At 42.0% G+C, this 26904-nt stretch overlaps 1 protein-coding gene across 3 annotated transcripts in view; it reads left to right on the top strand.

The window, feature by feature from the left end:
- Positions 1–26904, top strand: part of LOC140721328 (NACHT, LRR and PYD domains-containing protein 3-like) — a 43774-nt gene that overhangs the window by 1891 nt on the left and 14979 nt on the right. For 2 of the 3 annotated variants that reach the window (XM_073036175.1, XM_073036174.1), the window contains exons 2-5: positions 9869–9928; positions 12164–12258; positions 14220–14507; positions 15082–15248. In XM_073036175.1, the coding sequence (XP_072892276.1) occupies positions 12249–12258; positions 14220–14507; positions 15082–15248 (465 nt within the window). In that variant the 5' untranslated portion in view covers positions 9869–9928; positions 12164–12248. Of the gene's footprint in view, positions 1–9393; positions 9800–9848; positions 9929–12163; positions 12259–14219; positions 14508–15081; positions 15249–26904 lie in introns of those variants that run through there. The other variant, XM_073036173.1, reaches the window with a different exon arrangement.

The raw sequence follows: 26904 nt of genomic DNA, 5'->3' as shown, positions 1-26904 counted from the left end.
ATGGTGGTACTTAGCAGCGCCAGTTTTGATTTACCTGCGCTGGTATGCTTCCATTTATGTGTTAAATAGAATATTCTTTATGGCAAATACACAGATAAATGATGTAAGTTGGAATGTACGTGATTGGAATCATCCTATTAAGCGAAAAAAAGACTTTTAAAATCATTAAGCCGATACAATTTTTGTTCAAGATACGCATATCATAACGGGCGATCTAAATAGATTTTTTAAAATGTGGAAGGGCCTTCAATTTCAAGCTACGTGTCAAAATCAAACAAAGGAAGTATCTATTTTTGTTAAATCTAATACTTTATTCATCCAAGAAGATATTGTGTCAGATATTAATGGTAGATTTTTAATTGTTAAAGGAACAATTTGCAATATAAAAATTCTTCTGGTTAAACTATATAGACCTAATGTAGATGATCCTTCTTTTTTTAAAAAAATGTATTTGCTTTATTGCTGGAGTTAAAAGAATATATGTTGTTAATGGGTGGTGATTTTAACTTTTGTTTAAACCTTTTGATTGACAAGAGTTCAACTAATCAGCGGCTTCCGAGTTGTTCTGCATCACTTATTAATATTTTTCTAACTGATTTTGGCCTGGGTTGAAATTTGGGGACATTTATATTACAATGGTTGAGATTATTCTTTTTTTTCTCACGTTCACAAAAATATTCGAGAATCGATTACTTCATAGTTGATCCCCGATTTTAGTCCAAAGTCCAGAAATGTGAATATGATGCTATAGTCATTTCGGATCATGCGCCTTTAAGTTTAGCTGTTGAATTGAATGATGCCTTGGCGTTTTCCAGAAAATTTATTACCAAGTCCAGACTTTGTCAAATTTGTTGAGACTCAGATAAAAGATTTTTTTTTTCTTTTTAACAATACGGGAGATGTTTCAAAATTGATTATATGGGATACATTTACATCATATCTGCGCTGTCAGATAACTTCCTGCTCAGCTAAGCTTAAGAAACAGACAAAAACAGAGTTAGATGTGATTTCAAAACAAATTAAAGACTTAGATAATATTTATGCAGTCTGTCCTAACATTGATTTATTTAAACAAAGAGCTGAACTCCAATCACAATGTAATTTATTATTAACTTATCCGATTGAAAGGATTTTACTTAAATTGATAAGTCAATTTTATGTGTTTAGAGATAAAAATAACAATCTATAAGCATCTCAATTAAAAGCAGCTGGAGCTAAAAGAGAAATTTTAAAAATTCGTCAGGGAGATGGTAGTTTAGTATGCAATTATGAAAATATTACTAAAAAAAATTCAAGACTTTTATATTGAACTTTACAAATCTCAGTTTCCAGCTGATTCCTCTAAAATGGATATGGTTCTACAAAAGATTGATTTTCCTCAAATTTCTGCTGAGGATCAACAAAATCTTGATGCTTCTATTACTGAAAGGGAAATTTAGAATGCTAATTTTTCATTGCAATCTCATTAAGCTCCTGGACTGGATGGGTATTCTGTAGGATTTTGTAAAAATTTGAAAAATTGCTCTGTTCATATATGTTGGGAACACTTAAAGATTCTTTTTTGATAGGAGAGTTACCTCGCACATTTTATAAAGCTTCTATTTCTTTAATTCTTAAGAAAGATAAAGATTATACTGACTGTGCTTCATATAGACCTAGTTCATTATTAAATGTGGATGTTAAAATTCTCTCAAAAATATTTGCTAACTGGATGGAAATGCTTCAGCTATAATTATTTCTCAAGATCAAACAGGTTTTATAAGGCTTAAATTTCCAGCATCCGCAGATTTTCTCGTGTTTAGGTTTAATAAAGGGCCGTTATTCCTTTTCTAATGCCCGAAGATTGTTAAATGTTATAGATTCATCCTTCTTTAAGGTTTCTCAATGTGTCGTGTCTCTTGATGCTGAAAAGGCATTTGATAGAAATGAATGGAGATACTTTTTTAATGTTTTAGAGAAATTCGGCTTTGGTATTAATTTTAATAAGTGGATTAGAATGATATATAAAAGCCCTATTGCTACTGTTATTACTAGCACTTGCAGATCTTTTTTTCGGCTTTCATTGGGTATGAGACAAGGATGTCCGTTATATCCTTTGTTATCTACTTCGATGCTGGAACCCTTGGCTATTGCACTTCGTAAAGCTAAAGATATTCATGGAATTTTTATAAGTGGGACTGTTCATAAGATCTCTCTTTATGCTGACGATCTTTTAGTTTATATTTTGAATCCTGAATAATCCATTCCTAGCTTATTGAAACTATTAAATGATTCTGGAAAGTTTTCAGGATATAAACTAAGCCTTCATAAAAGTGAATTATTTCCTCTAAATGATCCTGCTTCTATATATGATGACATTCCTTTCAGAGTTACGGACATTTAAATATTTAGGTATTATTATCACTAAAATTATAATTATCTTTATAAAGCTAATTTGGTTCCTTTAGTGGATTTTATGAAGCAATTATTTTGTATATGGAGTCCACTTACACTTTCGTTAGTCGGTCGAATTTATGCAATTAAAATTATGATTTTACCAAAATTTTTACATGTATTTCAAAATATCCCTTTTTTAACTAAGAAGTTCTACGATCAAGTTGATTCCATTATTTCAACTTTTGTTTGGAATAATGCAAAAACGAAGAATTGCTGAATATCATTTCCAAAAATTTTAAAAAAGATGCAAGTCTTGCTTTGCCTTATTTAAGAATGTATTATTGGGCTGTTAATATACGTTAGATGTGCTTTTGGCTATATGGGGCTGATAAAGATGAACCTTGGGCTGATTTGGAATTGAATGCTGTGAAACAGTTTCATTTAACCTCATTATTAGGAAATTCTTTGTCTGTACAACTGGTCAAGATTACTAATTTAAGTTTATATCCTGTGATTAAGCAGTCATTACAAATTTGGTTCCAGTTTCGTAATTTTTTAATCTTCAAAAAGTTAAACTTTTTAATTTAATTTATTGAAATTATTTAATTAAACCTTCATTAAGAGATCCTACTTTTTTTTTGGAGGAACAAAGGGGTTTGTTCCTCCACGGATTTGTTCCAAGATGGCTGACTGATGTCTTTTCAGAAATTAGAAACTAAATACTCTCTATCATATTCACATTTCTTGTAATATCTTCAGGTCAGTCACTTCTTACAAAAATACTAAAGTACTTTTCCATATATAGAAGATTCTGACCTGTTAGATAATGTTTTTAAAATGAATCCTTTAGTGAAGGGTTTTATTGGGGAAATGTATAATTTATTGTTACAACAACACAATTACCCTTCACTTAAGATTAAGCAAGATTGGGAGAGAAAGCTTAACATGACCTTGATAACAGAAGATTGATTGCGGATTTTGAAGTTGGCTAACTCTTCTTCGATTTGTGCCAGTCACTCTTTAATTCAATTTAAAATTGTACATCTTTACTATTTGACAAAGGAGAGACTGTCTGAAATGTTTCCTAATGTTGATAGTCAGTGTGACAGATGTATAACCGAGACAGCCACATTGACACATATATTTTGCTCGTGTTTTGTATTGAAACGTTTTTGGAAATCTATTTTCTCTACAATTTCAAAAGCTTTAAAATTAATTTACCGCCTAATAAATTGACAGTTTTATTTGGTATAATCCCTCAATATATTCATGGTATTCCTCCATCAGACGGACATGTAATTGCATTCGTTACATTATTGGCCAGAAGGGCTGTTTTGCTGAAATAGAAAGATGCTTTTACACTTACTTTGATACAATGGTTTCTTCAAGTGATGCTATGTCTTAGTTTGGAAAAAAAATAGAAGTCGAACTTTTGATCCTCGATTCGATTTTGAGAAAAGGTGGGATTCATTCGCCGCTACTATTATCTGATTTGAGTTAATTAATATGCTTTCATTCCAATTTTTCTTTAAATGGATTTGAGTTGGCGGATTGATGGGTTCTTTTTTATGGAAGATCGTATGATGTATAGCTCTGGGGTGTGCTCTCAATGGGTTTTCTTTTTGGCTTTGTTTTAGTTCGTAGGGTTTTTGTTTAGTTAGCAGCGGTTCTTTTTTTCTTCTTTATCTTTATAGAGATATTCTTAACACTTTACTGTTCTTATTATTTTTGATAAATTGCTTAGCTTTGTTAATCAGTTATTTGCTAATTTAATTCCTAATTGCACATTATGACATATTGACTTACTGTACCTTTTTGTCAATCTTCAATAATAATTAGTAAACAGATTTTAAAATGAAAATGAAAATTTAAAGGGATTTTCAGCACACAGTAAAGGGAATCAGCTCAGCTATTTGTAAAGTATGTGTGAGGGTGGGGAAACACACCAACGTGAGGAAAGTAAACAGACCCATTATTCAGAATTTTATCTGTTTGATCAGTTTACTTATTTCCAGTAAGTGAACACTAATTTGAAGGTGAAATACATTCTTATCCTGTTGTACTCTTTAGGGAGTGGTTATCTCCAGATTGTAATGTGGACACAGCTGCTGCCTTGCCCGTTATTGGAATGGTCCCATAGAGGACAAATATTGAAGTTTGCTTTATAAAAGAGCTAACTCTGAGATCAGTGGAGGTCCAGGCAGTGGGAAAACAGTTAAATCTGGTGAAATTGAAGATCCAATGTTGAAAAGAAAATATTATTCCAAAATCATAACTTTTCACCGGAGTTGACAGTTCCTGTTCTGCTGCTGTGTTTTTCCAGTAAACCCACAATGGTCTTTGCCTCCAGCTGTCGCTACGATTTATAATCTGAAAATAAATTGATCCCCATGCATACAATAAATTAATGCCAAACAAGAGAAAATCTGCAAATGCTGGAAATACAAGCAACAGACACAAAACGCTGGAGGAACTCAGTAGGCCAAGCAGCATCTACGGAAAAGAGTACAGTCGAAGTTTCTGGCCAAGACCCTTCATCAGGACTGGAGAAAGAAAAAAGATGATAGGTCAGAGCTAGAAGGAGGGGGAGGGGAGTAGAGGAAGTCGCGGAAAATGATAGGTGAAACAGGGAGGGGGAGGGATTAAGTAAAGTGCTGGGAAATTGGTGAAACAGATACAGGGCTGACGAAGTGGGAATCTGATAGGAGAGGACAGAAGGCCTGGAAAAAGAAAAGCAGGGAAGAGCACCCGAAGGAGACGATGGGCAGGCAAGTAGATAAGGCCAGAGAGAGAGAGAGAGGATTGGGGAATGGTGAAGGGGGGGCGGTATTACCTGAAGTCTGAGAAATCGATGTTCATGCTATCAGGTTATAGGCGACTCAGACGTAACATGAGGTGTTGCTCCTCCAGTCTGAGTGTCGCTTCACCACAGCAGTGCGGAGACCAGGAATCGACATGTTGGACTGGGAATGGGAAGTGGAATTAAAATGGCTGGCCACTGGGAGATTCCGCTTTTTTTTCTGGCGGTCAAAGTGTCGGTGTTCCGCAAAGTGGTGCTGCCGAAGGGTCTCGGCCCAAAACGTCGACTGTCCTGTTTTCCATAGATGTCGCCTGGCCTACTGAGTTTCCCCAGCATTCTGAGCGTGTTGCGATGAATTAGTGTGATGACACCGACTGAACGGAGCCGGGATGCGGGTCGCGGTTGCTCCCTGGAGCGGATCGAGTTGTGGACAGATACTGGATGTAATCTGTGTCACCGTGCACTGAGGGACAATAGGAAGCCTGGACCGAATAGCACAATAGAATAATTTGCTTCAATCAGCTTTTATAACCATAGAACAATTACAGCAGGATCAGGCCATCTTGGCCCTTCTAGTCCGTGCCGAACGCTTACCCTCAGCTCGTCCCACCTAACGCAATCTGTGTATCTGTCACTCTCTCTCTCTCTCTGTATCTCTCTCTCTACGTATCTCCCTCTCTCTGTGTATCTCCCTCTCTGTGTGTGTGTCTCTCTCTGTATCTCCCTTTCTCTGTGTATCTCTCTCTCTCTGCCTCCCTCTGTATATAGCTTTCTTTGTAACTCTCTCTGTGTATCTCTCTGTATCTCTGTATCTCCCTCTCTCTCTGACAATAGACAATAGACAATAGGTGCAGAAGTAGACCATTCTGTCCTTCGAGCCTGCACCGCCATTCAGAGACCATGGCTGATCATCTACTATCAATACCCGGTTCCTGCTTTGTCCCCATATCCCTTGATTTCACTATCCATAAGATACTTATCTAGCTCCATCTTGAAAGCATCCAGAGAATTGGCCTCCACTGCCTTCCGAGGCTATTCTATTGGAGTTCTTCGAGGATGTAACCAGGAAGTTAGACAAGAGAGATCTAGTGGATGTAGTGTACCTCGATTTTCAGAAGGCATTTGATAAGGTCCCACATAGGAGATTGGTGGGTAAAATCAGAGCTCATGGCATTGGGGGGAAAATATTGACATGGATAGAAAACTGGTTGGCAGATAGAAAGCAAAGGGTAACGGTGAATGGGTGTTTCTCGGAATGGCAGGTGGTGACTAGTGGGGTGCCACAGGGCTCGGTATTGGGACCACAGCTGTTTACGATTTACATCAACGATTTAGATGAGGGCATTGAGAATAACATCAGCAAGTTTGCTGATGGTACTAAGCTGGGTGGCAGTGTGACATGTGATGAGGATGTTAGGAGAATTCAGAGTGACTTGGATAGGCTGAGTGAGTGGGCAGATACTTGGCAGATGATGTTTAATGTGAATAAGTGTGAGGTCATCCACTTTGGGAGTAAGAACAGGAAGGCAGATTATTATATGAACGGTGTAGAGTTAGGTAAGGGAGAAATACAAAGAGATCTAGGAGTCCTTGTTCATCAGTATCTCTCTCTCTGTATCTCTCACTCTCTGTGTCTTCTTCTCTCTGTGTATCTCTTTCTCTGTGCATCTCTCTCTGTATCTCTCTCTGTGTATCTCTCTCTGTATCTCTCTCTTTCTCTGTATCTCCCTCTCTCTGTGTATCTTTCTGTATCTCTCTCTCTCTCTCTCTCTCTCTCTCTGTACCTCCACTCTATGTATCTCTCTCTTTCTGTATCTCTCTCTGTTTATCTCCCTCTCTCTGTGTATTCTCTGTGTATCTCTCTCTCTGTGTATCTCTATATCTGTGTGTATCTCCCTCTCGCTGTCTCTCTCTGCCTCTCTGCCTCCGTGCCTCTCTCCGTGTCTCTGTGGATTTCTGTCTGTATGTCTCTGTATGGCTCTGTATGTGTGTGTATGTTTGTTTCTCTATGTCTGACTCGCTCTGCTTATTTTCTCTCTCCTTTCGTGCCAATTGTTGCTTTTTTTCAGAAGCGAGTAAATTCTATCCCTTACAAACATTTTCCCGCAATTTAGCTGCCATTGAGGAAAGTGCATTGAGCTCCAATTTCGTGACTTGCCTGAGTTTTCCCTTCTCAAGCATAGGGCCGGCACAGTCTGTTTTGACGGGTATAATAGCACAGAACAGGGCAGGTTGCAATTCAAATAAGGATTAGGAGATCGATACTGGACCATGTGGGTTTTCCTGTGAGGGAGCCTCTGTGATCTTGGCTTGTTTTCATACATTTAGAACTTTTCCGGTTAGAAATAGTTACATAATGTGGTGTTAGATGAATGAGTGGAGACTGGATTGTAGACATGACATATTGTATATGTGGCAGATTATACGCACGACAGATTGTATACATGGCGGATTGTATACTTGACGGATTGTGTACAAGACAGATTGTGTCCATGACGGATAGCATACATAACACACTTTATACATAACAGATTTTATACATGACAGGTTGTATACAGTACATGGCGTATTTTGTAAATGACAGATTGTATATATGACAGATTGTATACACGACAGACTGTATACATGACAGGTTCTATATATGTTGATGCAGCATAAAAGAACCCACGGAGTTTTTACAGGGATGCAGAGAAAATGGTTTCTGTTCCGGTGGGGGTTGGGGCGGGGTGGGAACTCAAAATGGGCACCAACAGTTGAAGTCAGATGAAATGCATTTGTCCCTCGCCTAGAGTCTAGTACGTCATTTGAATGATCGTCCTCCACGTTCAGGAAAAACAGAGTCTTTGTAATCCTGCAGTGTAATGGCGCTTGATGCACACGTGAGTGAGATGTTACAGGATTGAGGCGCTGAGATCACCGACAGATCTGCGATGGTCACAGTGAATGCGGAATATGAATGTAATTAGATCTCCCATCTGCATCCTCTGGCTGACAAAAACACATCCAGTGAATTTAATGTTAAAGGGGTTTTCATCATTCTGTAAGGAGAAACATCTCAGGTATTTGTAAAGTAAAGATGAGAGCGGGGAAACACGCCGACCGTAGTAACGTAAATAGACCCATCAGTCATGAAAGTCATCTGATTGATAAGATTATTTATTTCCAGTAAATGAACAAGAATCTGAAGGTGAAATCCATTATTATCTTGCTGTACTCTTTTGGACCTAGTTATCTCCAGTTTGTTATCTCCACACAGTTGCTGCCTTGCCCGTTTATGTAATGGCCCCATTCTGGACAAATATTTCAGATTGCTTTATAAAGTTGTTGACTCTGAGATCAGTGCTGCTCCAGGCTGCCGGGGCATAGTTAAATCTTGTGAAAGGGAATGTCCTGTGTTCAAAAGAAAAAATGATTCCAAAATCATATCTTTTCACCAGAGTTCACATGGCCTGTCCTGCTACTGTGTCTTTCCTATAAGCCCACAGCGATTTCTGCCCTCAGCTGTCACTGAAGTTTATAGTCTGACAGTAAATTGGATCCAAAGTAAACAATAATTTAATGCGATGACACGACCCGATCTGAGCCAGGATTCGGGTCGCGGTTGCTCCCTGGAGCAGATCGATTTGTCGTGAGATACAGTATGTAATCTTTGTCACCGTCTACTGAGGTACAAAATTAAGCCTGGATCGAACAGCACATCAGAACCATTGGCTCGAAGGAGTTTTTGTGTCGTTTAGTTATTGCGCGGTGGAGCAGGATGTGGAGTTACGTGCTGATGAGTGTGACGTCCAGGTTTATGTGTGTGTTCTCAACTAAATATTGGCCAGAGTGTGTTCACTTACTGTTTGGGTCCACAGAATTCCGGTGCTCGGATTCGCTGGTAACAGAATCAGGAGCTCAGCACAGAGTAAACACAGAGACTGTACTGAGTGGGCAACGTTACGATGCGTTAATACGCCCCCTTGTGACGGCAGGAATTCTAGTGTTTCTACCATTTCTTTACTGTTTTTCAAACTGTGTGGCTTTGCGGATCCGCCTGATTTTTCTGCAGGAGTGAGTGTGCTATTTTAGTAAAGACAGCAAGTATCAGTCAGTGATATTTAAAATAAAACTTGCTGAATTAAATCTCATTGGCTGTTGATAACAAATCTCTATAGGCACTGTATTGTGCTCCCCCTGTACCTGATAATGCGGCCTCTGATTGTACATCCGTGGTCTTCTACTGCCGTAGCCCGTCCAATTCAATGTTTGACACGTTACGCGTCCAGTGATGCCTCTCTGCACAGTGCAGTAGTTCGTGATTATTTGAGTTACTGTCGTCTTCCTGGCAGATTGAATCAGTCCCGCCTTTCTCCACCGATCTCTCTCATTACTAAGACGATTTTTCTCTCTCAGAATTGCCGCTGCCTGAATTTTTCCCAGCACCATTCTCCGAAAAACTGAGACTGCTGAACTTGACAAACCCAGGAGTTCTGCAGTTCCTGCGATATTCAAACTGAACCGTCTGGCACCAACAAACATTCCACTCTCAAAGTCATCGAGATCGCATTTCACCTCCAGGGGATGTTTGTTGGAGACAGAACGTACCCTGTACAGGATACGGAGAGACCCGCTGATAAAGATGTGAGTTTAGTTAATGATTATCACCAGGAGCTGACTGAACATTAACCAGGGTGTGTTCATTACTTACAGAACCCGTAACACAGCATTACTGGGACAGGGTGGTAACAGAACCTGGAGCCGATGTACAAGGTAAGAAGCTCTATATACTGAAATATAAACATCACAAAGGCAGTCACCCAGTTTTATGAACACGAATGGGATTGATAACGTATTGTGCTGATCGATATCAGAACTGTGGCGAATCGCTTTTAAGTGAATCAATAATTCCCTTCAACTAATTGATTGCATCGACTTCCTGTGCACGTCCCGGGGGAAACCGGTGCAGTTGGGGGTGTTATTGGAATCGCCGCACTTTCAACCCGGCTCCGAATCAACAGCAAGTGCTCGTGGGGTGCGAGCTTCCCGCATCTCGGAACTGTCCCCGGGCTACTGCTTGCAACAGCAGGAAGCCGATCCGCCCACACTCGGAGATTTACTGATCCCCGACCGAGGGAACGGAGGATTCGCTTTGCTTATTCTATCGCAGGCGGAATCGACACTATTTGTCTGCCCTTTACGACATTTCGGTAGGTAGCTGCTGGGAGAGGGTGAAATTATGAGAACTACTCACACTGCAGTTTATAGCGGGGTGGGGGGTCGGAGGGAAGGGTGTAAAGAGTTGATGGTTCCATTATCTAGTCGGTTGATGAGACCTGTTGTGGATCAGCGCCTGCAGTGTTGATTCCCTTCTGTCAGAAGTGTGTGGGAAGGTGGGAGATTGCACATTTAAACAGAGACGTAACGTAAAGAATTTTGCTTCTCATGTATATGAGGGATGTAAGTAATGAAGTTAATACAATTGGATATGCACAAACACCGATTCGAACAAAAATACAATAGAGGGACAGAGATCAGGATGGGAACGGTAAAATGAGCACGTTGCTAATGTACAAACACGAGAAAATCTGAAGTTGTTGGCAATCCGGAGCAACACCAGGAAATCTAGGAAAAGATCTAGGAAAAGAAGGTTTAACACAGAGACATCTGCACCTTGTGAGTTGTCCTGTGAGGAAACGTCTGTGATCTTGGCTTTTTTCAGTGATTGAGAAGAATTCGACATGACCTGAGTTTACACGGTGGTGTAGCTGATTGTATCCGTAGTAGTTTGGTAAAATCACTGGGATATTTGTTGAGAAATAAAGTATCCTGCGGCGTCGTGACAGGGTCGTCAACAAAATAGTTCCTGTTCTGGGAGGAACTGAAAGCAGTTGAAAACAGTCTCCCCCATTGTCTCCTCTCATTCTCTCCCCCATTCTCTCCCCCCATTCTCTCCCCCTCTCTTCCCCCTCCCGCTTTGTACCCCTCTCCCTCACCCCTCCCTCGAATGGCCTCCTCAACATTCAGCAGAAGCAGATTGTTCCAATTAATTCTGTAATCTCTGCATTGTAAATATCACTGCCAGGTGCATGTCTGTTTTCCTTAAAAACACACACACAGAAAAAAGCATTCATGTCCGTAATGCCACAGTTTTAAAGACAATATTGAACAGGTAGAAACACTGGAAATCCTCTCATGACCAGGGACGTATTGAAACATCACAACGTTCCCCACCCAGTACGGTCTCTGTGTGTACTCGGTGCTGAGCTTCTGTTTCTGTTCCAGCGAATCCGAGTATCTGAACTTAGTGGGTGTAAACAGTAAGTGAACACACCGTGAGCGAGATTCAGTCGATAACACACATATAAACCTGGGCTTCTCATCAGTCAGCACGTAATTCCACACCCTGCTCCACAGCGCATTAAGTATATGACACAAAAGCTGATTCAAGCAAATGATTATATTGTGCTGTTCGGTAAGTTCGCAGAATGCACAACATTAGTAGTTGTTGTTCACAGAGAAGTTTATCGTAGCATATACGGGATCAAAATGGACAGGGGGTGGTAAACAGATTGCAAAACCAACCCGAGCTTCAACGGATTCATGCAGATATTGGGGATTATGTGGAGGAAACAGCCAGAGGAAGTGGATGAGACAGGCGCAGTCGCATAATTCAAAAAGCAGCTGGGATGTGTAGATGGAGTGAAAAGGCTAGAAGGGAAATGGGCCCAGCACAGAAAATTGTGATCATCTCAGTGGGCACTGTGGTTGGCAATGTCTCCTTGGTCCGAACACTCTGAATTTGGACTCTATTGCTCTGTGAGTTTGTCAGTAGATGCGCCAGGTATCAGCGGAAAGACATAGACATCGTGTGGAAGGTGTTGTTAATGGGGAATGCTTGGTACCCAAGCCAACTGCTCCTCTGATACAGGGGATGAAGATACTGTCATATTTGCAAAGTAATCGTACTCTCTCTGATTCACTGTCTGCTTGTTGTGTAATTCACAGCATCACCAGCAGGTGGAGCTTTCCAGAACCGGGACCAGGATGTAAACAAGACGACGACGATCAACAATCGTCAGTCAGAATCAGAATGGACACAGGTATGATACGTTGGGATTTTTGAATTAAACTTTTGTCGCGTTTGTACACAGTAGTTCAGATGAAGAAACTGACACAGGTGTTAACAGTGCACAGAAAAGTTTCATCAGGCAGTGTCATTTATCCCACTTGTAAAGCGGCCTTGAGTAATTGATCAACCCAACAGTTCCAGCGCAGGGACCTGACACCGGTAATGGTCGAATGACTCCGCTCACCAGGCAAACCTTCAGCTGAATGAAAGGAACAGGGGCTTCTAAATCAGGTGGTTGTGAGTGAAACGCATACGGGAGTGCGACAGCGGTCTTGTGGTTATGTAAATGTTCAGGGTCAGTGACCGTTTCACCTCCAGACAGGCCCTGATGTGTAAGACATCGCCAACTTTCACTTATAAAACTGAACGCCAGATGATAGGAACATTTCCGGGTTTTCAGAGATTGTGTGTTAACACAGCATTTCAGGGTTTGGAAAGAAAGCTAACAAGAGCCCCTGGGTTTTAAATGGATGTTGCGCAAAGGAGAAGAGGGGTGTCTCCGAAATATGTTTTCAGTAGCAGAGCGGAGATCATTGCCGGTGTTGGGAATGGCTGAGGATCAGGAGGCAGCTCATTGTAGATACATTTGTGATCTGCTTCGGAGTTTTAATACCCCAGTGAATGTCTGGGTTGTAGAGAAATGGTGAACTCGAGTTATTTCCCCCTTGAGATGATCTTCTACCTGAATTTAAATTCCCAGGATCTCTGCTGGAAAACCCGGTATAACCAATGACCAAATGTCTCTGTCACCTATAGACATTGTGATTGTGCTTAAATCTGTGATTCCAGCTGTAATAAAAAGATGTGACAGCCTGGTAACCTGTCATTCGGCCCATCTAATTCTTGCTGATCTAAATGTCTGAGCTTGCCCAATTTTCCTGCAGCCTTTCCCAAATTTCCCTTGTAAGCTTCTTCTATCCTTTTTCCTGCCCGCATGCTGTCAACTTTGTAATTTTATTAGTGTTTGCAGACTCCTCTGTCTGCACGTAATTTACACCCGTCTGACACCACGTGAAAAATGCCCCTTTGGTCCCTTTTAAATTTCTTTTAAAAGACTCAAGTCTCAGACTCCCCTGCCCTGGGAAAAAAAAACATGAACCTCTACACTATCTATGTCCTGGATTATTTTATGTTCACATACGTGTGTAAGGTCACCCTTCAAGCTCCTGAGCTCCAGGGCAAACTGTCCCAGCCGAACCATATCACACAAAAAACAACAGCCTACTCCAGTACCTTGGTGGTCATTCTCCACTACACACTTTCCAACTTAATCGCCTCCATCCTAGAGATAGCAACTGCAACTACACACAAAGCTCTCTAAGTGAGACTTTGCCAATGACTTGCATAGTCGTTACATGACGATCATCAGGTGGGGGATAAGAAGGGAACCGGGGGAGCGGTCAGCATAGATCTCTAGGTAATGGTCAGTCTGTGACCCAGGGGACCGGACGATGTGCCTCTCAAGGGAATGGTCAGTCTGTGACCAAGGGGACTGGATTTTGTGTGACAAGGAGATTAGAGAATGTGTGATTCAACAGAGTGGACCATGTGTAACTCCGTTGCTGGTCTGTGTGTGACACAGACTACTGGACACTAAGTGACCCAGGAGAATTTAGCTTGTGGAAGATAATCACAGTGATAGTTCCCAGAATCACCGGAAACCGACGCATTAAGATCCTGTGGTCATCCTTGTTTTCAACTGCTGTGAATTCAGTTATCAGTATGACTGTGTCTATCCTGTTATTTTACTGGGAGTAAATGTGTCCAGACACCGGGTTATTGGGATGGTCACCTGGCAGGATGTACGGTTCACATTACCCAGCACAGTTCCACTCCAAATCCGGTCAGACAGAGTCTCAGCTCCATTGCAATCTGAATCAGCTTTGCTCATAAATCATATTGGTATAACCTGCAATTCATCACTTATTTCAGTTGGGAAATTGAAACGAGCAGCGATAGGACTGAAGAGGATTTTACCAGGCGGATCATCGAGGGAAGATGGCCGGGACACGGGAAGCAAGGTACCAAATCAGGGTCAGATTGAGAGCGATGTCCCAATGGAAAGTGGTCTCGCCGCAGAGGAGGAGGAGCAAATTCAGCCCAGAGACAGTGACGTCAGCGACACCGATCAGGACCTTGGAACCAGCACAAGTGAGGCGACTGCCTGTCAGCTCGGAAGTTCATTGAACATGGAATTGTCAAGTCCCCAACAAGGAGCAGGTGAGTGAAATATGAGGGCGAGGGTTTCTTAGAATATGGCAGGGAGGAGGGTAAAGGTGAGGCCTTGTTGGAAGGTTGTCAGATGAGAGTGGGAATGTGTAGGTGTGGTACATGTGGTGTAGTGGGCAGCCGTTACCCCACTGCAGTAAATGTACTACCTGCTGTGAGGATTTCTAGGATGTGTATTGGAGGAAATGCAGCTATCCAGATGAGAAGGGTATTTCCGGGATGTGAATCAGGGGAAATGTATTCGCCAGGATGGAAAGAGTATCTCTGGGAAGTGAATATTACCGACAGTCCCAACATTGATTGCCCATCCAGAACTGAAATAGGTGAGTGGGTGGGATGGGGGATGCACTGGTTTGTATTACATGTGGTCCTACTATGAACCTAATGCCCAGGATATTGTGGGTTCGGTTTTAAGGCCAGTGTTGGAGATGGGGAATTAAACCGTTTTTGTGTCTGTGAGCAGGTTCAAGTCATGTTTTTTTTTTGTTTTTGTTCAGTTGGGTGAGAGCGGTGGAGACGAGGGATATCTGAGTTCAAGTCTACAGTTTCCTTTTTATATTCACAGAGCCAGAGTTTACAATCTCCGACCTCCTGGCAGAGGGCGAGGAATATCGACTGTACCAACTGACAAAGTTCTACAGAGACAGACTCAAACAAGCGATTGAAGAAAAGGTTGAGAGAATCGGTATAATTTTGACAGAGGAGGGACATTTCAGTAGAGAAGAAAATGAGGTGAGTGTATTTAATGTATTGCCACCGAACTGCAGGTATCAGAGGGAATAGTCATCAATATTAATCTCCTGCACATTCTACGAGTTCTACATGGGAATGGAGACTTTGATCTCTGACTTGTCTCTCGCAGATCTGGTTTCAGCTGTTAATGTGGGGAGCACTGGGAACTACAGGTTCAGTGTCACGTTTTCGTCTCTCACCTGCTGTATTTATCAATGTGAAATAAGAACTGTGGCTGCATATCTGGACTTTGAACAGGCATTCAGTCTGAAACTGATTTGAAATCTTGGCTGAACCGCCGAGCAGATTCACCTCATTTCGTTGATACAGGATGAATATGAAACAGTCAGATTGTAAATTGGGCCAACCGGCTTCAATGTGACACTTCACGGAGGGAAACCTGCTAACCACAGCCGGTCTTGGCAACCGAAATAGAAATCTGATAACTTTCTTAATATCTAACTAATGAGAGACAAGGATACACGATTTCAGATCACTCTCCCTGGAGCTCACAAACAGTGATTGTCTTGTCCTAGATCTGATCTATTCAGCCATGAGTGGTATTAGAAAATCAAGTGCGTTATACCCCTGAGTGACTCTGTTCTCATTGAGATTCATTGGCGCTCTATGTTATTAACCAGACAGGCATCAATGTCTCAGAATGATGAACATCATTACTCTTATTTCTCAGGGCAATGACCTAAGCCCATCCATATTCAGTTGCATCATCAATTACCTTAATTCCATTATCGCTGTATGTTGCTTGAAGACTATTCGATGTGTAATTCATAATTCTTCAGTTAATGAGGGAGCCCAAGCCTGCATTCAGGAAGTGATCACCATTTTACAGCATGAGTGCCGGGCAGTAACCATCTCCATCAAAAGACAGCCGCACTGACATTCCGTAATGTTACATAGAAATATAGAACCAAAGAAAACCTTCAGCTGAACACAGGCCCTTCGGTCCACAGATTTGTGTTCACCCTGTACACATCAGACTTCCAATATAACTCAGAGTCCTGCCATGTGCAGAAGTTCGCTGATGACACGGCCATAGTGGGGTGTGTCAGGAATGGACAGGAGGAGGAGTATAGGAAACAGATACAGGACTTTGTGATATGGCGCAACTCAAACTACCTGCGTCTCAATATCACCAAGACCAAGGAGATGGTGGTGGACTTTAGGAGATCTAGGCCCCATATGGAGCCAGTGATCATTAATGGAGAACGTGTGGAGCAGGTTAAGACCTACAAGTATCTGGGAGTACAGTTAGACGAGAAGCTTGACTGGACTGCCAACACAGATGCCTTGTGCAGGAAGACACAGAGTCGAATGTACTTCCTAAGAAGGTTGGCGGCATTCAATGTCTGTAGTGAGATGCTGAAGATGTTCTATAGGTCAGTTGTGGAGAGCGCCCTCTTCTTTGTGGTGGCGTGTTGGGGAGGAAGCATTAAGAAGAGGGACGCCTCACGTCTTAATAAGCTGGTAAGGAAGGCGGGCTCTGTCGTGGGCAAAGTACTGGAGAGTTTAACATCGGTAGCTGAGCGAAGGGCGCTGAGTAGGCTACGGTCAATTATGGATAACTCTGAACATCCTCTACATAGCACCATCCAGAGACAGAGAAGCAGTTTCAGTGACAGGTTACTATCGATGCAATGCTCCTCAGACAGGATGAAGAGGTCAATACTCCCCAATGCCATTAGGCTTTACAATTCTACCTCCAGGACTTAAGAACTTTTTAAAAGCTATTAATGCTTTTTGAGACGGTGATTTAGATGCATATCATATTTTTTTACTGAGTTAAGTATTGTATGTAATTAGTTTTGCTACAGCAAGTGTATGGGACATTGGAAAAAAAGTTGAATTTCCCCATGGGGATGAATAAAGTATCTATCTATCTATCTATCTATCTATCTATCTATCTATCTATCTATCTATCTATCTATCTATCTATCTATCTATCTATCTATCTATCTATCTATCTATCTATCTATCTATCTATCTATCTATCTATCTATCTATCTATCTATCTAACTTAGTGATTACTAGGCTTAAGTATAGCCCTCTATTTTACTGAGCTCCATGTACATATCTAAAAGTATCTTCAAAGACCATATCATATCCACGTCCACCAGCGTTGCCGGCAGCCCATTCCACGCACTCAACACACTCTGAGTAAAAAAACTTACCCGTGAAATATCCTCTGTACCTACACCCCAGCACCTTATACCTGTGTCCTCTTGTAGCAAACATTTCAGCCCTGGGAAAAAGTCTCTGACTATCCACACAATCAATGCCTCTCATTATCTTGTACATCTCTATCAGGTCACCTCTCATCCTCCGTCGCTCCAAGGAGAAAAGGCCGAGTTCACTCAACCTATTCACATAAGGCATGCTCCCCAATCCAGGCAACATCCTTGTAAATCTCCTCTACACCCTTTCTATAGCTTCCACACCCTTCCTGTAGCGAGCCGACCAGAACTGAGCACAGTACTTCAAGTGGGGTCTGACCAGGGTCCTATATAGCTGCAACATTATCTCTCAGCTCCTAACTTCAATTCCCCGATTGATGAAGGCCAATGTACCGTATGCCTTCTTAACCACAGAGTCAAACTGCGCAGCTGCTTTGAGTGTCCGATGGAGTCGAACCCCAAGATCCCTCCGATCCTCCACACTGCCAAGAGTCTTACCATTAATATTATATTCTGCCATCATATTTAACCTACCAAAAGGAACCACTTCACACTTATCTGGGTTGAACTCCGTCTGCCACTTCTCAGCTGAGTTTTGCATCCTATCGATGTCCTGCTCTGACAGCCCTCCACACTATCCACAAAACCCCCAACCTTTGTGACATCAGCAAACTTACAAAACAATCCCTCCACTTCCTCATCCAGTCCATTTATAAAAATCACGAAGAGTAACAGTACCAGAACAGATCACCGAGGCACTCCACTGGTGACCGAACTCAACGGAGAATATGATCCGTCTGCAATTTCACTTTGCCTTCTGTGGGCAAGCCAGCTCTGGATCCACAAAGCAAAGTGCCATTGGATCCCATGCCTCCTTAATTTCTCAATAAGCCTTGCATGGGGTACCTTAACAAATGCCCTGCTGAAATTCATATACACTACACCCACTGCTCTTCCTTCATCAATGTGTTTAGTCACATCCTTCAAAAAATTCAATCAGGCTCGTAAGGCATGGCCTGCCCTTGACAAAGCCATGCTGTCTACTCTTAATCATATTATACCTCTCCAAATGTTCATAAATCCTGCCTCTAAGGATCTACTCCAACAACTTACCAACCACGGAGGTAGGACTCATTAGTCGATAATTTCCTGGGCTATTTCTATTCACTTTCTTGAATAAAGGAATATCATCTCATCTGGCTTAGGCGGAAGAGGGCAAGGCGAGGTAGGTTTAGGTTTCAGTTTTTCCTGTTGTTTGAGGAAGGGGAAGTATGAGTGGGAGGGCAGATTGTTGTTCTCGGTGTCAGATGTGGGAGGTCCTGGAGTCTCCCAGCCTCCCAGACGTCCAGATCTGCGCCAGGTGCGCCGAGCTGCAGCTCCTAATGGACCGGGTTAGGGAAATGGAGATGCAGCTCGATGACCTTCGTCTTGTCAGGGAGAGCGAGGTATTGATAGAGAGGAGTTACAGGCAGGTGGTCACACCGGGGCCACGAGAGGCAGACAGGTGGGGCACGGTTAGGAGGAGGAAGGGGAAGAGTCAGGTAATAGAGAGTAAAGCAGTGGCTGTACCACTTGACAATAAGTACTCCTGTTTGAGTACTGTTTGTGGGGGGGGGGGGACAGCCTACCTGGGGGAATCGACAGTGGCCGTGCCCCCGGCACAATGTCCGGCCCTGTGGCTCAGAAGGGTAGGGAAAGGAAGAGGAAGGCAGTAGTAATTTGGGACTCGATAGTTAAGGGGTCAGATAGGCGGTTATGTGGACGCAGTCAGGAGATCCGGATGGTAGTTTGCCTCCATGGTGCTAGGGTCCAGGATGTTTCTGATTGTGTCCTAGATATCCTGAAGTGGGAGGGTGAGGAGCCAGAGGTCGTGGTACATATAGGTACCAATGGCATAGGTAGCAAAAGAGAAGACGTCCTGAAAGGAGAATATAAGGAGTTAGGAAGGCAGTTGAGAAGAAGGACCGCAAAGGTAGCAAGTAATCTCAGGATTACTGCCTGTGCCACGCGACAGTGAGAGTAGGAATGGAATGAGGTGTAGGATAAATGCATGGTTGAGGGATTGGAACAGGGGCAGGGATTCAAGTTTCTGGATCATTGGGACCTCTTTTGGGGCAGGTGTGACCTTACAAAAAGGACGGGTTACACTTGAATCCTAAGGGGACCAATATCCTGGCGGGGAGATTTGCTAAGGCTACTGGGGAGTTTTTAAACTAGAATGGTTGGGGGCTGGGAATCATTTTGAAGAGACTAGGGGAAAGGCCGTTAGTTCACAAATAGATAAAGCTAGTAGACAGTGTGTTAGAGAGGCCAGACAGGTGATAGAGAAGGGGAGCGCTCAGACAGAAGATGTAGGGGAGAAGTAGGAAAAAGATAATAAAGTTGATTGCATCGTTAGGGATAAACAGTGAGAAAGATGTGGAGAGTTTCTAAAGTGCATCTATTTTAATTCTAGGAGCATTGTAAGAAAGGTGGATGAGCTTAGAGCATGGAATGATACCTGGAAATATGTTGTAGCTATTAGTGAAACATGGTTTCAGGAGGGGTGTGATTGGCAACTAAATATTCCTGGACTTCTTTGCTTCAGGTGTAATAGAATCGGAGGGGCAAAAGGAGGAGGTGTTGCATTGCTTGTCTGAGAAAATATTACAGCTGTGCTTTGCAGGATAGATTAGAGGGCTCGTCTAGGGATCCACTTTGGGTGGAATTGAGGAATGGGTAAGGTGTATTAACACTTATAGGGGTGTATTATAGACCACCTAATGGGGAGCGAGAATAGGACGAGCACCTTTGTAAGGAAATAGCAGATATTTGTAGTAAGCACAAGGTTGTAATTGTGGGAGATTTTAATTTTCCACACATAGACTGGGAAGCCCATTCTGTAAAAGTGCTGGATGGTTTGGAGATTGTAAAATGTGTGCAGGATAGTTTTTTGAAGCAATACATAGAGGTACCCACTAAAGAATGGGCAGTGTTGGATCTCCTGTTAGGGAGTGAGATAGGTCAGGTGACGGACGTATGTCTTGGGGAGTACTTCGGGTCCAGTGATCACGATGCCATTAATTTCAGTATAATTATGAAGAAGGATAGGACTGGACCTACGGTTGAGATTTTTGATTGGAGAAAGGCTAACTTTGAGGAGATGAGAAAGTACTTAGAAGCAGAGGATTGGGACAATTTGTTTTATGGGAAGGATTTAATAGAGAAATGGAGTTCATTTAAAGGTGAAATTTTGACGGTACAGAATCGTTATGTTCCTATTAGGTTGAAAGGAAAGGTTAAGAGTTTGAGAGCGCCATGGTTTTAAGGGATATTGGAAACTTGGTTCGCATAAAGAGGGAGATCTACAATAAATATAGGCAGCATGGATTAAATGAGGTGCTTGAGGAATATAAAGAATGTAAAAAGAATCTTAAGAAAGAAATTAGAAAAGCGAAAATAAGATACGAAGTTGCTTTGGCAAGGAACGTGAAAATATATCCGAACGGTTTCTACAGTTATATTAATAGCAAAAGGATAGTGAGGGATACATTTAGTCGCTTAGAGAATCAGAGTGGACAGCTAAGTGTGGAGCTGAAAGAGATAGGGGATATTTTGAACATTTTTTTTCTTCAGTATTCACTAAGGAGAAGGATATTGAATTGTGTAAGGTAAGGGCAACAAGTAGGGAAGTTATGGAAACTATGACAATTAAAGAGGAGGAAGTACTGGCGCTTCTAAAGAATGTAAAAGTGGATAAATCTCGGAGTTCTGACAGGATATTCCCAGGGACCTTTAGGGATGTTAGTGTAGAAATAGCAGGGGCTCTGACAGAAATATTTCAAATGTCATTAGAAACGGGAATGGTGCCGGAGTATTGGCGTATTGCTCATGTTGTTCCATTGTTTAAGAAGGGTTCTAAGAGTAAACCTAGCAATTATAGGCCTGTCAGTCTGAAGTCAGTGGTCGGTAAATTAATGGAAAGTATTCTTAAGAGATAGTATATAGAATTATCTGGATAGACAGGCTTTGATTAGGAATAATCAGCATCGATTTGTGCGTGGAAGGTCATGTTTGACACGTTTCGAGGGAAGTTGACGAGGGTAAAGCAGCGGATGTTGTCTATATGGACTTCACTAAGGCCTTGACAAGGTTCCGCACGGAAGGTTAGTTAGGAAGGTTCAATCGTTAGGTATTAATATTGAAGTAGTAAAATGTATTCAACAGTGGCTAGATGGGAGATGCCAGTGAGTAGTGGTGGTAACTGTTTGTCAGGTTGGAGGCTGTTGACTAGTGGTGTGCATCAGTGATCTGTATTGGGTCCGATCTTGTTCGTCAAAAACATTAATGATCTGGATGATGGGGTGGTAAATTGGATTAGTAAGTCTGCAGATGATACTAAGGTAGGTGGCGTTGTGGATAAAGTAGGTTTTCAAAGCTTGCAGAGAGATTTAGGCCAGTTAGAAGAGTGGGCTGAACGATGGCAGATGGAGTTTAATGCTGATAAGTGTGAAGTGCTACATTTTGGTAGGAATAATCCAAATAGGACATACATCGTAAATGTTAGGGCATTGAAGAATGCAGTAGAACAGTGTGATCTAGGAATAATGGTGCATAGTTCCCTGAAGGTGGAATCTGATGTGGATAGGGTTGTGAAGAAAGCTTTTGGTACGTTGGCCTTTATAAATCAGAGCATTGAGTATAGGAGTTGGGATGTAATGTTAAAATTGTACAAGGCATTGGTAAGGCTGAATTTGGAGTATTGTGTACAGTTCTGGTCACCGAATTATAAGAAAGATGTCAACAAAATAGAGAGTACAGGGAAGATTTACTGAAATGTTACCTGGGTTTCAGCACCTAAGTTACAGGGAAACGTTGAATAAGTTAGTTAATAAGAGAGTGTTAGCTGTGTGGAATGAGCTTCCAGTAGAAGTGGTAGAGGCAGTTTCGGTATTGTTATTTAAAGTAAAATTGGATAGGTATATGGACAGGTAAGGAACCGAAGGATATGGGCTGAGTGCGGGCCAGTGGGACTTGGTGAGAGTAAACGATCGGCACGGACTAGAAAGACCGAGATGGCCAGTTTCCGTGCTGTAATTGTTATATGGTTATATCCGCAACCCTCTAATTCTCCGGAAATTCTCCCGTCTCCATTGATGATGCAAAGATCATAGTCAGATGCTCAGCAATCTCCTACCTCGCCCCCCCACAGTAGTCTGTGGTACATCCCATCCGGTCCAGGCGACTTATCCGACTTGATGCTTTCCAAAAGCTGCAGCACATCCTCTTTCTTAATATCTACATGCTCAAGCTTTTCAGTCTGCTGCAAGTCATCACTACAATCACCAAGATCCTTTTCCATAGTGAATTCTGAAGTAAAGTATTCATTAAGTACCTCTCCTATTTCCTCCGGTTCCATACATACTTTCCCACTGTCCCACTTGATAGGTCTTATTCTTCACGTCTTATGATAGCCTCATAATTCCTCTTACTCCAATTGAACGCTTTTCTGTCTTGTCTGTTCCTATCTCTCTCTAATGCTATTGCAAAGGAGATAGAATTATGATCACTATCTCCAAAATGCTGTCCCACTGAGAGATCTGACACTTGACCAGGTTCATCTTCCAATACCAGATCAAGTACAGTCTCTCCTCTTGTAGGCTTATCTACATATTGTGTCAAGAAACCTTCCTGAACCCACATAACAAACTTCACCCCTTGTCAACCCCTTGCTCTAGGGAGATGCTAATTGATATTTGGGAAATTAAAATCCCCTATCACGGCAACTCTGTTATTATTACATTTCTCCAGGATCTGTTTCCCTAGTGCTCCTCGATATCCTTGTTTCTATTGGGCGGCCTATATAAAGCACACAGTAAAGTTATTGACCCCTTTCTGTTCGTAACCTCCACCCACAGAGACTCACTCAGACACAGACAATCTCTCCATGGCGTCCACCCTTTTTCGCAGCCGTGACACTATATCTGATCAACAGTGCCATGCCCCCACCTCTTTTGCTTCCCTCCCTGTCCTTTCTGAAACATCTAAAACCCGGCACCTGAAGTAACCATTCAAGTCCTTGAAACATCCAAGTCCCTGTAATGGCCACAACATCATATCTCCAAGTACTAATCCACGTTTTAAGCTCATCCGCTTTGTTCACAACATTCCTTGACTTAAAATGTTCTGTTGTCTTTACACATCATAAGACCATAAGGCATCGGAGCACAAATGGGCCATTAGGCCCATCGATTCTTCTCCGATTACATCATGGGTGATTTACTATCCCTCTCAACCCCATTCTCCTGCCTTCTCCCAGTGAACTTTGCTGACCTGATTCATCAAGAAGGTACCAACTTCTGTTTTAAATATACCCAGTGACCTGGTCTCCGCAGCTGTCAGTGCCAATGAATGCTAACATTTTGTTTTTGCCTTTCCTAACACCGACTCAAACTGCAAGGAATACCGCACTAAGTCTCCTGAGACACTTTACAACTCTCAAAAATAGTCTACGTCTTCATTATTTCTGCCAAAGTGTATGGCCATGTACCTCCCTATACTAAATTCCAATTGCCACTGACATGCCCATTTTTTTCCCATCTGTGTATGTCCTCCCTGCTTCCCTCCCGATATCTTCGTAACGCGCGCAGTCTGGGCCATAAAGCCTCAAAACATCAGCATAATGGAAAAAGAAATTGTCCCAAAACCAGCCACTGCAGAACACGTCTAGTCACCAACATCCACCAAGAAAACGCCCTATTTGTTCCCATTTTGTGCTTCCTGATAGTCAGACAAATTCTGTCTGGAGAATAACATGGACCCTCTATCCATACTCGTGTCTTTCTTGTCCTACTGTCTTGTTAAATGGTGTTATGTGCGGCACCTAGTCAAAGGTCCTCGGGAAGTCCAAGTAAACAACTTGCTCGGACTCTCCGTTGTCGACCCAGCATGCTGTTCCCTCAAAAACCTCCAACAGGTCTGTTAGGCAAGATCCCTTCCATGGATTTTGGCCTTTTTTTTATCATGTGCGTCCAAATACCCCGAAACATTATCCTCAATAATCGACTGCTGACATCTTCCCAAACGCTGATCACACTAACTGGCCTATAATTTAAAATGATCAGTCCTCTGGAACCATTCCAAAATCTATTGATTCTTGACCGATCATTACTAATGTCTCCACAATCTCTTCAGTCTCCTCTTTCAGAAGCAATCGAGTGCAGTTGATCTGGACTCATCTATCTTCAGAACTTTCAGCTTCCCGAGCACCTTCTCCTTAATAATTGCAAATACACTACAATAAGTGTATGGGACATTGGAAAAAATGTTGAATTTCCCCATGGGGATGAATAAAGTATCTATCTATCTATCTACCTATCTATCTTCTGCCACCTGACATTCTCAAATATCTGGCACGTTCTACTGTTTGTTATAGTAAAGACTGACGCAATATACTTACTAATACATTCTGGCATTTCATTCTCCCCTGACAGTACCTCTCCACTGTCGTTTTCCAGCGGCCCAATATGCACTTTCCTCTCTTTCACTCTTCATATATCAGACGGACCTTTTGCTAAGCTATTTTACATTATTCGCTAGCATACCTTCATATTTCATATTTTCTCTACTTAACGGCTTTTTAATTGCCTTCTGTTGATCTGTAAAAACATCTCAGTCCTCCAGCTTTCTACTATATTTTGTAATATTCTGTGCCCTCTCTTTTGCTTTTGTGCTGCTTTGACTACCTCGTCAGCCACGGTTGATCACCCTCCCTTTAGAATAATTCTTCATCTTTGTGTTCCTTTGATAGATAGATAGATAGATAGATAGATAGATAGATAGATAGATAGATAGATAGATAGATAGATAGATAGATAGATAGATAGATAGATAGATAGATAGATAGATAGATAGATAGATACTTTATTCATCCCCATGGGGAAATTCAACTTTTTTTCCAATGTCCCATACACTTGTTGTAGCAAAACTAATTACATACAATACTTAACTCAGTAAAAAAAATATGATATGCATCTAAATCACCGTCTCAAAAAGCATTAATAGCTTTTAAAAAGTTCTTAAGTCCTGGAGGTAGAATTGTAAAGCCTAATGGCATTGGGGAGTATTGACCTCTTCATCCTGTCTGAGGAGCATTGCATCGATAGTAACCTGTCGCTGAAACTGCTTCTCTGTCTCTGGATGGTGCTATGTAGAGGATGTTCAGTGTTATCCATAATTGACCGTAGCCTACTCAGCGCCCTTCGCTCAGCTACCGATGTTATACTCTCCAGTACTTTGCCCACGACAGAGCCCTCCTTCCTTACCAGCTTATTAAGACGTGAGGCGTCCCTCCCCAACACGCCAACACGGCACCATAATGCTGCCTCCCCAACACGCCACCATAAAGAAGAGGGCGCTCTCCACAACTGACCTATAGAACATCTACAGCATCTCACTACAGACATTGAATGACGCCAACCTTCTTAGGAAGTACATTCGACTCTGTGCCTTCCTGCACAAGGCATCTGTGTTGGCAGTCCAGTCAAGCTTCTCGTCCTGCACCTTCTGAATTGCTCCGAGAAACTTCAGCCATTCCAGCTCTGCCATTGTCCCTGTTAGTGTCATTTTCGAATTTTGTTTTGCCCAGCTCCTCTCTCATGCTTCTGTAATTCCTTTGTTCCACTGTAACACTGATATATCTAACTTTACCTTCTCCCTCTCAAACTGCAGAGCGAGTTCCTTTATTTTATGATTACTGCCTCTTAAGGGTTTAGTTACCTTAAGCTCCTTAATCAAATCTTGTGTAATACACAACACAAAATACAGATCCGCCTTTCTATAGTGGGCTCAATCATAAGCTTCCCTCAAAAGCCATTTCACAGGCATTATACAATTTCCCTGACTCAGGATTCAGCACCGAACTGATTTTCCAAGCTACCAAGGACAACTTTATCATTCACATTTTTACAGGCCTCTTCTCTCCCCCATTATAATTTGTAGCTCACATCCTGGCTACTATTAACAGCCCTGTATATAATTTCCATCAGGGTCATTTTACCTGTACAGTCTCTTAACATCTACATCGTACAGTCCGATATCACCTCTTTCTCAGGACTTTTCATTTTTAATGACAACATAGTAAACCCAACCCTTTCATCTACCTGCCTATCCTTTCGATTCAATATTTATCCTTGGATGTGAGCACCCAACTATGAACTGCTTTCAGCCATGATTCAGTGATTCCCACCATGCATTATTTTTTGCTCTCTCTCTCGCTCTCCCCTCCCTTCCGTTCTTCTTGTCACATCTTGTTGAGGTACTGCTGCACATTGACAGATCGAGTAAATTAATCACATTGCATCTACGGCAGGGCGTCAGTGAATCCTTATTCTTACACAATATTGATTTAGAATTTCCCTCAGCTCCTGTTTCTCTATTAACGACTAAACCCAGTAAGGATGAGACAGCAGGCCAGTGACCGCATC

This window comes from Hemitrygon akajei, unplaced genomic scaffold (assembly GCF_048418815.1).
Source record: "Hemitrygon akajei unplaced genomic scaffold, sHemAka1.3 Scf000054, whole genome shotgun sequence".
NCBI classification, from domain to species: domain Eukaryota; kingdom Metazoa; phylum Chordata; class Chondrichthyes; order Myliobatiformes; family Dasyatidae; genus Hemitrygon; species Hemitrygon akajei.
Note: the sequence above shows the minus strand (reverse complement) of the source record. Positions and strands in the feature narration are given on the sequence as shown.